The 14585-nt window shown below is 59.2% G+C and overlaps 1 protein-coding gene across 1 annotated transcript; it reads right to left on the reverse strand.

Moving 5' to 3' along the window:
- Positions 1 to 925: 925 nt before the first annotated feature.
- BCAM (basal cell adhesion molecule (Lutheran blood group)) lies at positions 926 to 10600 on the reverse strand. The gene is made up of 15 exons (XM_007458556.1): positions 10483 to 10600; positions 8296 to 8417; positions 7583 to 7811; positions 7415 to 7485; positions 7089 to 7185; positions 6815 to 6997; positions 6161 to 6297; positions 5738 to 5894; positions 3616 to 3731; positions 3373 to 3514; positions 3077 to 3213; positions 2751 to 2895; positions 2516 to 2660; positions 1468 to 1585; positions 926 to 1376 (listed from the first exon to the last, which is right to left on the reverse strand). Exons 1-15 carry the CDS (start codon positions 10562 to 10564, stop codon positions 1371 to 1373), a joined length of 1887 nt encoding a protein of 628 aa, XP_007458618.1. The 5' UTR covers positions 10565 to 10600; the 3' UTR covers positions 926 to 1370.
- Positions 10601 to 14585: the final 3985 nt, after the last annotated feature.

Raw genomic sequence — 14585 nt, forward strand, 5'->3', positions numbered from 1 at the left:
TGGAGAACCAAAAAATTCATGTGACTCACTTTTTTGTGATATTCGCTTTATTGCCGTGGTCTGGAACTGCACTGGATATAGGTCCAAGGTATGCCTGTATTTGTCTGTCTTTGCCTCTCTCCCCAAATCTCTGTCTGACTCAATGGCTCTCTCTCTTCTCTGAGCTGCCTCAGTCCATCCCTCTACCTCCCCTTAAGCCTCTCCATCCTCCTTTCAAATCTCTCTTCCTCTGCCTCAGTCTCTCTAGCTGGTCCTGCTGTTTCTACCCCCTCTTCTCTCTGCCCCAGGCCCCTTCACTGGGGTTCCTCTAAGTCACCCCTCCTCCCCCAGGGAGTCCTCAACTGCTGGCACCAGGCCACCCTCAGAGTAGACAGCTAAATCCCTAATTCCATCCACTCTGCGGCTCAGAGAGAGCTTTTCCTCTGGAAACTTCAATTCCCCTGGGTCTCTGGCAAGAGAGACTGGGAACTTTTACTTAAGGGGGCAGCACCCCACCCCGCAAATAGGCACTGGTCCTCAGGGGCCAGGCTCACCTCCCTCTGGACCCCCAGCACCTCTCTCCTCCACCCTCATCCAGCTGAGTCACCTCTCTCTCCCTCTCTCTCTCTCTCTCCCTCTCTCTCCCTCTCTCCAATTGCTCTGTGCAGGTGTGCGGCGCTTCCATATGTCTTCTTATTTTAAAAGAAGATTTTAATGACTTTTGAAATGAATAAATATTTTGTTATTTATTTATGATAAATATAAATTAATAATATAAATAAATATAAATTGTGCTATATAAAACACCAAGTACAATTGGTAAAAAAATGCAGATGGTGCCATTTATTAATTTTGAAGTCCTCAATTAGGAAGGAAAATAAAGTGTTTTAAGGCCACCTGCGCCTCCTTCCCCTTTCATCCCCTGGAGGAGGCTCTGGCCACAGGATGGTGTCCACGTGACAGACAGCATTTATTCCAGACTCCAGTGTCCACAGATGAGGGGGCAAGGGCAGGGGTGGGGGGCGAGGTGGGGATCCAGTGTCAGACTCTGCAGCAGGACGTCAGGTGGGGGGACCAGCAGTGGAGACAGGAGGTAAAAATAGCCCCGGCCAGCCGACCCTCGAGTCTCGTCCCAAGGCCAGGCCTTGGGCTTGAGTCCAGGAGCTATTCTGGGGCCTGGGAGAGTCATACTCCCTGGAGGAAGGTCTCCTCCCAGCAGCGGTAGGGCTGCCGTGGTCCCTGCCCAGCCTGCAGAGGAAGGAAGGGAGGGCCCGAGAGGGATGAGGGAAGGCCGGGAAGGCGGGGGCAGGTGGAGGCATGGGCAGGGCTGGTTTTCTGGTGCCCGCAACTCCAGGTGGGGTTCAGTGACTGCCTCTGGGAGGTCCTCGGGCTCAGCACTGGGGAGAAGATTGAGGGGTCAGCCTGGGCTCATAGAGGCTGTTCCACCCCCGGCACTCCCCTCACCAGGGTGCCCAGGCCCTCACCCACCTCATCTCCAAAGCCCCTGCTCCCATGCCTGGCTCCTCCAGAGGCACCCCCCACGAGAAGGCCCGTCTGCTCCGGCCGCTCTGACCCTGAGTGGCTCAGCTCAGGTTCCCCAGGTGGCCTAGTGGCAGGAGGCAGCATGTTGGAGGTGGTCACGGCCAGGGAAGGAGCTGGGCACGGCGTGTGTTGGATGGGGATGGATTTGGGGATGGGTGGAACGGGCTGGGACAGGGTAGGAGGTGGTAGTGGCACTGGGGTTGGGGATAGGCTGAGGCCATGGTCGAAGATGCTGTTGGAGTTGGAGCTGGTGATGTCGCTGGGGTCGGTTTGGAGGATGGCTGTGGAATGGAGCCGAGGGCGGCCGTGTGGCTGCGCTTGGAGATGAGGTCAGATGGGGATGGGTTTGGAGCTAGGAATGGGAACGGGATGGGGTTTGCAGGGGGGCCTTGGGGATGGGCATGTGGCTGAAGCTTCGTTTGGTGCTGGGTACAGGGCTGGAATTGAGGATGCGGCTGTGGGAGGGGCTGGGGATGGAGAGGAAGCTGGAGTGTGGGGTGAGGTTAGGGGCCCGGTCGGGATTGGGGTTGGAGATGGGGATGTTTATGTGTCAGGGCTGAGGATGGAGACATGGAGGTTAGATGCGGACGGGTTTGGTGACGGTTATGGGCTGGGTTTGGGGTTGGGACTGGAGAGGGGGTTGGAGTCGGGGCAGAGGAGGCTGGGGTACAGCTGGGGTTAAACTGGGGTTGGGGTGGGTTTGGGCATAGTTATGGGCTGGGGTTGGGATCAGAGGTGGGGATGAGATGGGGGATGGGACTGGGGTTAAGGTGGGCTTGGGGGGGTCGGAAGGTGCTTATGGGTTGGGTGGGGCTGTAGCTGGGGATGAGGATGGGGGAGGGGATGGTCATGGATCAGGTCTGAGGTCGGAGATGGGACGGCACCTTACTGGCGACGGAGCTGGAGTTGGGGATGTGGTTGGTTTGGGGTAGAGGTTGGGGGTGAGGTCAGAGTTGGGTTCGAGAGGTCAATCTCAAGGTGGCACGCCACTCACGGAGATCCCTTCTCCCCCCGCCGGCAGCAGCCGGGTTGCCCCTTGCGTCTCATGCAGTAGAAGGCGGCCACGATGAAGAGCAGTAGGCCCACGCTGACGGCCACGGCCATGACCGCAACTCCAGCCTGGGAGGTCTGGGGGGCCACTGCAGGGCAGGACGGAGGGGGAGGTGGTCAGCCAGCAGCGCGGTGTCTGCCCCGCACCCGGCTCCTGTCCCACCACTACGGTCACTCACCAGTGCCGAAGTGGAAGACATGCCGGTCGTTCCCGTAGGGGTTGGAGGCCTCACAGGAGACGCCATCTCGGCTCAAGGCACTGGTCACCTTCAGGGTCAGGGAGCTGCTCACCCAGCCCTGGCCTCCGGGGGCTGGCTCTGCTAGCTGTGGAGGCTCGTGTCAGGCCTGGGCTCGCGGGGCCAAGGGCTCGGGTGAGGGCACAGGTGAAGGGGAAGGGGTCGGCGGAGGGGCGTGGGGTGGGTGACACACAGTGCTTGGACCGTTGAGGGGGCAGGGACTTGGGGAGGGTGCCAGAGGGTTCGGGATGCAGAGGAGGGTCCCTTACACTGCCGCCCAACTGGCTCCAGCTGAGTTTGGGCTCTGGGTAGCCGCGTGCGTAGCAGGTCAGCCTGACTTCACCTCCTTCCCTCCAGCCGCCCTCCGCCTTGGGCTGAGTCTCCTCTGCCCTTAACTCTGGTGGGCCTGCGGGTGGTGGGGTGGGAAGGAGGTGAGAGGGAGGCACCCCGGGGAAGGGGACAGAGAGAGAACGAGGAGAGAGAGAAGGGCCAGCCGCGGACCCCTGTCTTGCTTGGTCCTGGCCCCCCACTCTCCCACACTACCCCTGTGCTCCCGCCCCCAAACCTTGGACCAGCAACTTGAAACTTCGGGTGCGACTAAGGACGGGGACCGCGGGCATGGAGGCCTCACACGTGTAGGTGCCGGCGGAATCGAAGGTGACGGAGCGGAGGGAGAGTGTGGGGTTGTCCCCCAGGGGTACTGAGTCCTGGGTGGGGAGAGAAAGAGGTCGTCAGGCTGGCCGTGAGAGAAGGGAGGGGTCGATGGGAGCGGGGGGTCTTGTGCTGGGGGGACGCCTTTCCCTCTCACCTTGGTCCAGCGTAGGGCTGGGGTGGGCAGGCCTCGCACGGAGCAGTTCACGGCTGTGCTGTTGCCCAGGGGTAAGGAAAGCTCTTCCCCAGTGCTCAGCTCCAGGGGGTCCAGGTCTGGAGGGGGGTACAGACTGTCATCTTCCCCGGACCCTCACCCACTCGGTTAGGGACTCTCCAGGGCTGTCGGGGGTGCAGACGTGAACGGACAATCGTCAGCAGAGAATGCCAAATTCTCCCCAGCGCCATGAACTCTCCACTCTCCCAGCCGGGTCCTGGAGCCCAGATCTAGGAATCTAACTCCAAAATACATGCCCACCTCGACCACTTGCCTCCAGAGCTGATGCCTGGGCCCAAGGTTAATGGATAACCTTGGAGGGGTGAGGCGCTCCTTCTTTGACTTACCACCCAAACCCTGGCCTCCTCTGTACTACCCATCCTTTTATCAAATATTTCTCTGCTCTGCCCAGCCCCCCCCCCGCCCCCTCAAATGGACATTCTCCCTTCTTTCCATCTCTGACCCCAGGGTCCAACTGCCTTGATGGCTGCAGTCACCTCCTCACTGGTCTCCCTAGTAGGCAAGACTCTTATCCTCTCTGGTCCATCCTCTGCTGCGCAGCCAGGGGGATCTTTTCAAAACACACTGGTCAGCTCTTGCCTCTGCTTAAAATCCTGCGGTGGTTCCCCAGTACCGTGGGCATCAAGGTGGTTCCCCAGTACCGTGGGCATCAAGGCCACATTCCTTGATGAAGCCAAGAGACTCTGCCTGGTCGACCCTGCCCACTGCTTCCACCTCATCTCCCACCCTCCCCCCTTATCCCAGGAGCTCCAGCTACCCTATTCTCTCCCTGTTGTTTTACAGTATGCCAAGTTGGGTCCTGCCTCAGGGCCTTTGCATGTGCTGTTTCCTTGGCTTGGAATGCTCTTTTTCTGGCTTTTTGTATTTCTGATTCCATTCTTTGGTTTCCTACTCAAATTCCCCCTTCTCAGAGAGGCCTCTCTGACCCTCTATTGTGGACACTCAGGCTTCCCCTTTGGCACTGAAGGATTTGTTCCCCCAGCTGTTGAGAAGGATGTCAGCTGTCAGCCCTCAGCTGTCAGCCGGCTCTGGAAACTGCCTGAGCCTCAGAGAGCCCCTCGTTCAAGGACATGTCCCCCGCTCCCCCAGGCAGCCCACATCCAATAATGGGTTGACGTGGGCGGTATAAAGGCCCGGCCCCCACTCCCCAACTGGGGATATCCCAGCCTCCGAGTGTCCTGCGGGGCCGACTGAGGTCTTCCTTAGACTGAAGCCCAACTTCCCCCCCTGCCCAATCCTGCTTCCTTCCCCTCCCCATCCCCCAATAGGTGTGGATCCCAAGGCACTCCCCGTAGGTTTCCTGCCTGCAGTCAGAATCTGCTTCCTAGGGATGCAGCCTTCAACACCCCCAATCTAAAATAATCCCCGCTCGCCGGGCAATTCCTTATCCCATCCCTCTGTGTTAGTCTCTGTAGATGCAGGATTGCTACTCAAAGCGTCTTGTTCAGTGTTTACCATCTGTCTCCCCTACCGGACCTGGAGCTCTGTGGTGGCAGGGACTGGGCTGTCTTGTTCACAGAGGTGTCCCCGACAACTGGCACAGGGCCTAGCCCCAGGAAGGGAGGTGGAAGGAGTGTCGAGGAGGGACAGAGCCTTCACACAGGGCTTGCGTCCAGGTGGACAGAGAAGGTTTCTTAGAAGACTGGGACCCATGAGATTGATCCAGAATGGATGGTAGAGAGGATGGGGAGTTATCGTAGGAAAGAGGAGAGAGGAGCTTGTGGCATGATGGGGAGAATGCCTTGGCCGGGAGAAGGGTCTGCCGAAGGTGAGGCCAGCCAGGTGGGCCTCGAAGGCCATGGTGAGGCACATGGATTTTCTCCCGAGAGCACTGGGGAGCCATGGCAGGTTCCAAGCAGGGGAAGGTCAGGTTTTTATGCTTTGGAAAGGGCTCTCTGGCTGCCTTGTGTGGGAGACTGGAGGGGCCTGGGGCATCTGGACCAGGGCAGGGACCATAGAAAGGGTTGGAGGCAGGCCGTGGTGGGGTGAGGGTGAGGAGGCGGCTGGTGCCAGGCACCCCCTCCCGCTCTCCCGGGGCTCTCACAGGCCACGTGCAGCTCCAGGGTTTTGGAGAGCTCTGTGTCCTCGGCAGCGTCGTAGTCTTCCACCCTGCAGCCGTAGGTCCCGCTCTGGCTCCGCTGCACCCCTTCCAGGGTCAAGTTCCCCTCGAGATTTGTTTTTAGCACATCCTCCTGCTTGTCCTGGGGGACCAGGAATGAGGAACCTGGTTCAGGAGATGCCTTAGGCTGGCGGGGCCATGCTAGGTCAGGGGTCATCCAAGTCAGGCATCACGGTGAGTCAGGACTCTCTCAAATCAGAGGTCAGAGGTCCTGATAGCTCCTGGGTCACCGGACAGGTGCCCTGCTAAGCCAGGCACCACTCATGTGAAAGGTCAGAAGTTGGTGCAGGTGAGTATGTTGCAGAGGTCAGAGGTTGGCGGTTCCAAGGGAATGATGGGGTGGGTTACCTGAAGGCGGAAAAACGTGTACTCTGGGTTGGGGCTGCCATCCCCCCGGCAGAACAGCTGGACAGAGTCACCCTCGCGAACCCAGCCTGCAGTAGTGGACGGGCTGCCCAACCAGAACTGCACGTGCTCCGTGGGATCTAAGGGAAAGGGCAGACTCATGATCAGGGTGAACTGTAAGAGGCAGGGCTGGATTAAGGGAGAGAGGTCAGTGGAAGGTTAGAGGTTCTATCTTTCTTTTTTTTTTGGAGGTTCTATCTTTCAAGGCTCAGGTTTGCACTTATTCTGAGATCAGGGACCCGAGGTCAGAGGTTGAGATAGGTTGAGAGAACAGGTCAAGGGTCAGAGGTCGGTGTGAGTGACAGGTCAATGTGAGATTCAGGGGACCCAATGTGGTGTGAAAGGATGGGACACAACGTTTAGTCATGAAACTCTGTGGGGTTCAGGGTGCTATGGGGGGTGTCAGAAGTCAGGGTGGGGCTCGTGCTACCATTTGAGCACAGAGGTCAAAGGCCAGAAGCCAGTACAAACTGCACCACAAGCTAAGGGAGTGGAAGGTCAGCGTGGAGTGGTGGTTCATGAGTCTGCCTGGAGGGTCAGGCCACAGTGATGTGTAGAGTCCAAGGTCAGGGCGATCAGAGGCTGGCATGGACTCACAGTGCAGGGTGAGGTGGAAGGAAGGGCTGTCCAGGCGGCCGTGCCGGCCCGTGGGCAGGCGGTAGTGCACGGAGCAGTGGAAGCTGGCGTCCCGGTCGGCCTTGTGGAGTCGCAGGTAGAGGGTGCTGGTGAGAGACAGCAGGCCCGAGGCCTCCCGGACTGTGCGGCTGGTCATATAGCCCTCTGGGAGAGAGGGAAGGACGAGGGGGTCAGCCAGCCCGGCCCCAGCCCGCCGCAGCCCCCAGGGAGTCTAGCTGGGCTCCCGCGCGCTCACCGGAGTTCACCTCCATGGGCACCTCCAGGCGCTGCCCGTTCCGGTACCACGTGATCTGTGGGGCCGGGTTCCCATTGCGACTGTTGCAGGTGGCTATCTGGGGCAGACACAGGCCCGCAATGGGCTCGGAGCCAGGACCCTGAAGTCTGGGTCCCCCTCCCTTAGGGTTTCTCCCCAGCCAGACGCAGGAGTCCAGCTCCCAGCACCCTATTCCTCAGACTAGGAAGCCCAAGCCTCCAGCCCCTCCTGACCTTAGGATGGAGGAGACCAGGTCCCCAGCCCCCTCCGCCCCCAGAGCCCTAGAATCAAGGTGTGGCCCGAGGTACCTCCTGGGCGAAATCCTCCATCACCGACAGTGTCCCTCTGTTGGGGGAGACCTCGGTGGCCTCTGGTTTCGCTACGGGAGAGATGTTATGTCAGGAGCTCCTTCCCGGGGTTCTCACCGGCCTGCCCCTTCCCAGGGCGGCTACTTGGGGGGGGCCCCAGACACTCACCGAACACATTGAGCCTCGCGGTGGCCTCGGCAGTGCCTGCTGCCCCCGCCCTCACCAAGCACACATAGTCCCGCTCGTCGCCCACCTGGGCCTCGGCCAGCACCAGACGCCCCCGGGAGTCCAGCTGGTATGGTGGGCTGCGGCCCCGGGAGTCGTGCACCTTGTCCTGGAGCTCAGTGCCATGCAGCTCGGCAGAGGCCAGGCGGTGGCGAACCCCAGAGCGGTCGGCCTGTGGGTGGCGGAGCGCCTCAGCTGGGGGCTGCCTGGCCAGCCTGGCCCTCCCTCCTCGATGTCCCTTTCTGCTGCTCCGTGGATCTCTTTGCCTCACGTTCTCTCTCTCTCCATCTCACTCTGTTCCCACCTGTCTCCCTCTCCCTCCCTGTCTCTCCCACTCTTTTCTTTTTCTCTTTAGTCCCACCCCCCAGGCTCTTGCTTTCTGGGTGTCTGCCGCTATATGTCCTCTCTCAAGAGCCAGCGCTCTAAGGGGGACTTCTGCATTCTAGCCTCGGCTGTGCCTGGACACCAGGGGACCCTGGAGAGGGCCTCCCCCTTGCTGGGCCTCCGTTTCCCCACCTGTAAAATGGAAAGGCAGCTTGGTGGAGCTTCTAGAGGCCTTTGGGCTCTGACGAGGGGATGAACGTCTGCAGCCCCACTGCGCCCCGACTCTCAGGCTCCCCTATGGCATCCCCTGGCCCCCAGCCAGCAGCACTCACCAGGAACCATTCCAGCACGAAATGGTCATGGGCTCCCAAAGGGGTGCAGTCCAGAGTGACAGGCTCCCCCCTCATCACCTCCACCAGAGGGGGCACAGACAGGCGCACCTCAGCCTTGACACCTGCGGGAGGGCGACTGAGCTCTCTCCCACCACCACCAGTAGGTAGTCTTCCAGACACAGCCCCTCCTCCCCCAGACCCAGGATCCAGGCCCCCAGCCCCTCCCCCCTCAGACCCAGGATCCAGGCCCCCAGCCCCTCCCCCCTCAGACCCAGGATCCAGGCCCCCAGACCCTCCTCCCTCAGACCCAGGATCAAGATCCAGGCCTCCGGCCCCTCTCCCCTCAGACCCAGGATCCAGGCCCCCGGGCCCCTCCTCCCTCAGACCCAGGATCCAGACCTCCCTCTCCCCTCAGACCCAAGATCCAGGCCCCCGGCGCCTCTCCCCTCAGACCCAGGATCCAGGCCCCCGGCCCCTCCCCCCTCAGACCCAGGATCCAGGCCCCCGGCCCCTCCCCCCTCAGACCCAGGATCCAGACCCCCGGGCCCTCCTCCCCCAGGACCCAGCTCCTCTCTCCCTTCATCTGTCAGCTCTGCGCCTCTGAGCTTCAGATCCCATCAGCATTTCTCTCCATCTCGCCCTTCACCTGCAGAACTAAGCGCTCCTCCCCTGGGCCACCAAGGGCCCCGGTGGCCTCCATTCAATCCTCTTGGGCTCAAATCATGTCTGTCCTTGCTTTTCTCACTAGACCAAACGCCCCTCAAGCGCAGGGCTGGGTGGGCTCATTCTTTTGCCTCAAGCACTTTGCATAGGGCCTGGCACAGTGCTGTGGGATAACCGTCTCTCTCTCATCTTAGTCGCCACCTCTGCATGTGTGTCCCTCCCCCTGGGTCTCCATCTCTTAGTTTCCCGGTCTCTGCGTATCTCTCAGTCTCCGTGTGGCCCGGCCCTGCCCCTGGCCCTCTCCCTCAGGAGTGCGAGGCTGGGGCTGGGGCTGGGCCAGAGCTGAGGCAGGGTGGGTGTGTGGGCGCGGTGAGGGGGACAGGGCTGGGCAGGTTTCAGGAATGTGGGAGGGACAGGCTGGCTCAGACCTGCCTGAGCCCCCTGCCCGCTCCTTGGCCCCTCTGACTCTTTGGTAGAGCAGTGTGTCACCTCAGAACAGTATAGGGTTGAGGCCCCGGATCCTGGGTTCCAAGGGAGAACGGAGCTGAGGGCCGGCACTCCTGTCCCAGGATCCTGGCAGATAGAGCTGCTCGCATGGGGAAAGCAAGCTCTTTCACTCTCTGGGCTGGCATCCTGGCCTGAGCTCTCAATTCTTAGAACCTCCGGTCCCTTCCCCGCCCAGCCTGGCCCAGCTCTGCCCCTGGGGACCCACTACTTGCCATGCTTGTGCCAGGGGCCTGGATTCCCAGGCACCCACCTGTGGCTCAGGCCTGCCCCCTGGGAGGGAGGTGGGACCAAGCTGGTACCCTGGGCTGGGTCTGAGCGGCAGACAGCAAGGACAGATGAAGAGATCTCTCTCTCCCCCACTTCTCTCATCTCTCTGTCCCTCTGCTGCCAGTGCCTCAGGGCCTCCTCCCCTCCTCCCACCACCATGCAGGTGTGTGGATTTATTATCTGGGGCCTCCGGGAAGGGGGCACTGTCACTTGGAAACACTTGGTTCCGCTGTCAGGGCTGGTGCCCCAGCCCTTTCCCATGGAGGTGGAGGCGGGGCAGGCGGGTCCTTTTGAGTCTGGGCTCTGAATCTACATGGGGGAGAACCCTCAAATGCACGTAACTTGTTGGTTTCTAGACACAGCATCCCTGACCCTCTCAAAACTTGACAACTTTTGAGCGGGGAGGTCTGTTTTGGTCTCTTCTGTGCCGGGGAAAGCTCCAGCCACTGAAAGCCTGGACCTCTGGGGGCAGATCCCAGGGTCTGAGTAGGGGAGGGAGAGGAGAGCCCGCGCTCTTGGGTCCCGCGACTTCTCAGGTCGCCTCTAATCCACTGCAGTGGATCCCCAGCCCCTCTGCCTGGCTGTCCCCAGGTCTCTCACTGGGAGGGGCACCCCATGCTCCCATATCCCTCCTCCCTGGGGTTCCCAGGTTAGGCTTCCTGGGTCGGTGAAAGCCCCTCCCCTCTTCCCTTCCCGGGGTCCCCCAGGGGCCGCCCCTGAGTCGCGCCCTGCTCTCGGCCCGAGCCATACCTCGGTGCGCCCCCAGCAGAAGCGCGAGCACCAGCAGCCGCGGGGCCCTGCGCGCCCCGGCCCGGGCGTCCGGGGGCTCCATGTTCAAGGTGGCGGGCGGCGGCGGCGGGCGCGGCAGCAGCGGAGGAAACAACTGAGCCCGGGCGGGGGATCGGCGGCCGCAGGGCTGGAGCGAGGAGGCCCCGCCCCAGGTAGCCCCGCCCCGCCCCGCCCGGCCCCCCTCGTCCCTCCCAAACCCGGGCGCGGGGCCAGGACCTCCCACTGCCCGGAGCCGACCTCCCAGCGCACACCCGGGAGCGGGGCTCCCTCCGCCCCCAGCCCGCGGGGTGTCAGGCTCAGGCTGCCCAGCGCCCGCGGCGGGTGGCCTGACCGACCAGTCCATCCGGTGTCCCGAGCGGGGACCTCAATGGACAACCGCGGACCCTCTCTCTCTCTCTCTCCCCCTCAATCTGACCGGGGGACTCGTTCCCACCATGGCCGGTGGCCTGGGCTCGCCTCATCGTTTTCAAACAGCTGGTCCCGGTCCAACGAGTGGCCTGCACTGGCCTCCCCAGTCCAACCAGCAATCCCCAGCCTGACCAGAGGCCTAGAACAGCTTCTCTCAGTATGCCCCGTGAAGCCTCCCCAGTGGCCAGTGCTCCAGGCTGCTTTCCTGTCGGACCAGTGGCCTGGAACCCACCAGTTCAATCTCTTGTATCGAATGGGCTTCAGATCCCAGGTCCGCCCGGGCCTCTGTGAGATACTGGGGCAGCGCGTGCGCTTTCCTCTGCTCTTCTCCGTAGGGCCCTCCCTGTCTTCCCCCCATCCAGGGAATCCCACGAATGCCACCCCCCCTCCCTCTCTTTCTCTTCCCTTCACTCCCTCCCAACTTTGGGGGGAGGGGAGAGAATCCGGCTGGCAGTAGCAGGTGAGTGGGGGAGGGGAGAAGACCAGGGCACCTGAGGGAAGCGAGGAGCCCCTGCCATGGGTCAGAAGGAAGGGTCACAGGTCAGACTTGGGATTACAGATCAGTCTGTGCACAGCTCCTCACAAGCCAGGCCTGACTGGGACAAAATCCCTAGACGCTGGCTGGGGGATGGGGGTGAGATTTCACTGGTTACCTGGGAGAAGCTAGCCCTCAACACTGGTCAGAATAGGGGGCAGCTGGTCATGCTGGGAGAGGTTCCCCGGGCCTCTGATCAGCTGGGGGTGGGGTGGTCACCGGTCAGACACCACGGAAGCCTTAGATTACAGGTCAGCCTCGGAGTTATTGGTTAGGCTGGTCAAGGCTACCTTGTCCATACAGGAGAGCAATTGTTATATTGGGAGAGGTGACCTTTTAGCGTTAGCCGCACCATCCCCTCCTCCAGGAAGCTCTCTCTGCTCCCCTAGGCTGACTCAGGCGCCTCCTCTGGGCTCCCCGACCCCAGCCCTGCACATTCTGGGTCATCTCTGTCTGGGGACAAGTCTGTCTCCCCCACTGGACCGGGAACCGGTTAGGGGAGGGCCAGGGCTGTTTCAGTCACTGTTGTGTCCCCAACACTGCCCTGCAAAGGCCAGACTCGGAGCAGGCACTCAGGGAAGGTTTGCAAGGCTCAAACGCAGAAGCACACAGGCTCACGTGCAAACCCCACCTGCACTAGATCATCGCAGGACGCACATGTAAACTCGCGCGTGGACAAAAGTGCTCCCTGGGACAAGCTTACACACAGTGATCCCAGGCACCCACTCCCCTGTTACTCTGGCCCTGGCTCATGTACCTACTGCTTGGGATGCTAGGCGCCCTCTCATCAGCACCCTGCCTTCCACCTTCCTCAAGAGTCCAACCAGCTGAGATTCTAGGTGAGGATTCTATGGAGTGTGGATGAAGGAGGGAAGTCATAAATACCAGCACGGTTCCTCGCAGACTTGCAGAAACTAGTACTGAAATATCATCTGCCTTTGTCCCCTACAATTTATTTCCACAAAACAGCCGTAGGGATCCCATTAAAATGCGAATGAGCTGCTGTCGCTCTTCTGCTCAGCACCCTTCCACGGTTCCCGTCACTCTGAGTAAAAGCTGAAATCCTCTCCATGGCGCACAAGGTCCTAGATCTGGTCCTCTACTTCCGTGACCCCATCTGCCCCTCTCTTCCCCCTCGCTAGCTCTGTTCCTGCCACAGTGGTTTCTTTGCTTCCATGCTGTTCCTCCAACGCCAGGCGTGTTCCAGCCTCAGGGCCTTTGCACTTGCTCTTCCCTCCCTCTCCTGGGACATTCTTTCCTGCCATAGCTCCCTCCCTGACTTGCTTCAAATCTCTACTCTATCACCTTATCACAAAGCTTCCCTAGACCATCCTATCTCATTTAGCAACTCCTGCTCTCCCAGCCCTTTATCTCACTACATTTTTCCTTTGTAGCACTTATCACCACCACATATTTATTTTTTGTTGTCTTGCACAGAAGCTCCAAGAGAACAGGAACTTTTTTTGGTTCACCACTGTATCTCCAGTGCCTAGAACAGTGCTTGGCGTGAGGAGAAGCTGAGAAAGTATTTGTGGAATCAATGAATTTTCCAATTCCATCCATGCTGTCCCATGTGTAGATATTTATACATTTTAATTTGGAGGGGCAATGTCTATTCCCCAGTGATTCTAGACTTGCACTGGAAAATGTAACTACTGAAAGTTTGTGTTGATAAAAATATACATATCTTGTTCCCAGGAAGGTTCTGGGTCCCAGAAAGTTTCCGGGTTTGTTAAAGCATCAAAAATATGAAATGAGGGAATTCTCTGGTGGTCCAGTGGTTAGGACTCCGAGGTTTCACTGCTGAGGGCCCAGGTTCAATCCTTGGTTGGGGAACTAAGATCCCACAAGCCACACAGCATTGTCAAAAAAAAAAGAAAGAAATGATAGTGATGATTAAATATATATATGTAAATACCTGTACATTGAAAATAACAAAATATTGATGAGAAAAACTAAGAATAAATTCCCCTCATCAGGTTGAAAAGGAAAAGAAAAAAAGAAAGTTTTTGTTGTCTAGGGCGGCAGTGTGATGTAGTCTTGGTTGTACAAGAGTTAGTTGTGCAGGGAGAGCTTAGATAAGAACTTTTGGCAGGGGCTTCCCTCGTGGCACAGTGGTTGAGAATCCTCCTGCCAATGCAGGGAACGCGGGTTCGAGCCCTGGTCCAGGAAGATCCCACATGCTGCAGAGCAACTAAGCCCGTGCGCCACAACTACCGAGCCTGTGCTCTAGAGCCTGGGAGCCACAACTACTGAAGCCCGTGAGCCTAGAGCCCGTGCTCCGCAACAAGAGAAGCCACCGCAGTGAGAAGCCCACGCACTGCAACGAAGAGTAGCCCCCGCTCGCCACAACTAGAGAAAGCCCACGTGCAGCAACAAAGACCCAACTCAGCCAAAAATAAAAAAATATTTTTTTAAAAAAGAACTTTTGGGGGAAGAGAATATAAGCGTAGAGCAAAGGATACATACTGATGTTGAGTGTTCAAAGGGGTGGATGGTCATGGGTTTTTTGGAGGGAGGGTTGACTAGCATGTGCATCCCACTCCCACATTAAAAAGAACCCCTGCCATCCGAAAGCCTGTTACCCTCTGTTGAAACCAGTAAGGACAAATGTTTCTTTCCTGCCTCCGTTGTAGCTCAGGTGACCTAAGCTCGGCGAATCCCGCTCTACTTTGGAATCATGTGCCAGCAATGCCAAATAAACAGAGCCTGGCTAATCTGTTACTGCTGTGGCAGCTGGGGCAGATTCTACTTTCCAAAGATGGCTGTGACAATAGCTCTCATCCCACACACTCTTTTTTTTTTTTTTAATTAATTAATTATTTTTAGTTTTGGCTGCGTTGCGTCTTTGTTGCTGCGTGCGGGCTTTTCTCTAGCCGCGGGGAGTGGGCTTCTCACTGCTATGGCTTCTCTTTGTCGCGGAGCACGGGCTCTAGGCGCGCGGGCTTCAGTAGCTGTGGCTCGCGGGCTCTAGAGCTCAGGCTCAGTAGTTGTGGCGCACGGGCTTAGTTGCTCCGCGGCATGTGGGATCTCCCCGGACCAGGGCTTGAACCCGTGTCCCCTGCATTGGCAGGCAGATTCCCAACTGCTGCGCCACCAGGGACGCCCCCCACACACTTGT

The sequence above is a fragment of the Lipotes vexillifer genome, unplaced genomic scaffold (assembly GCF_000442215.2).
Source record: "Lipotes vexillifer unplaced genomic scaffold, Lipotes_vexillifer_v1.1 scaffold371, whole genome shotgun sequence".
Lineage (NCBI taxonomy): Eukaryota > Metazoa > Chordata > Mammalia > Artiodactyla > Lipotidae > Lipotes > Lipotes vexillifer.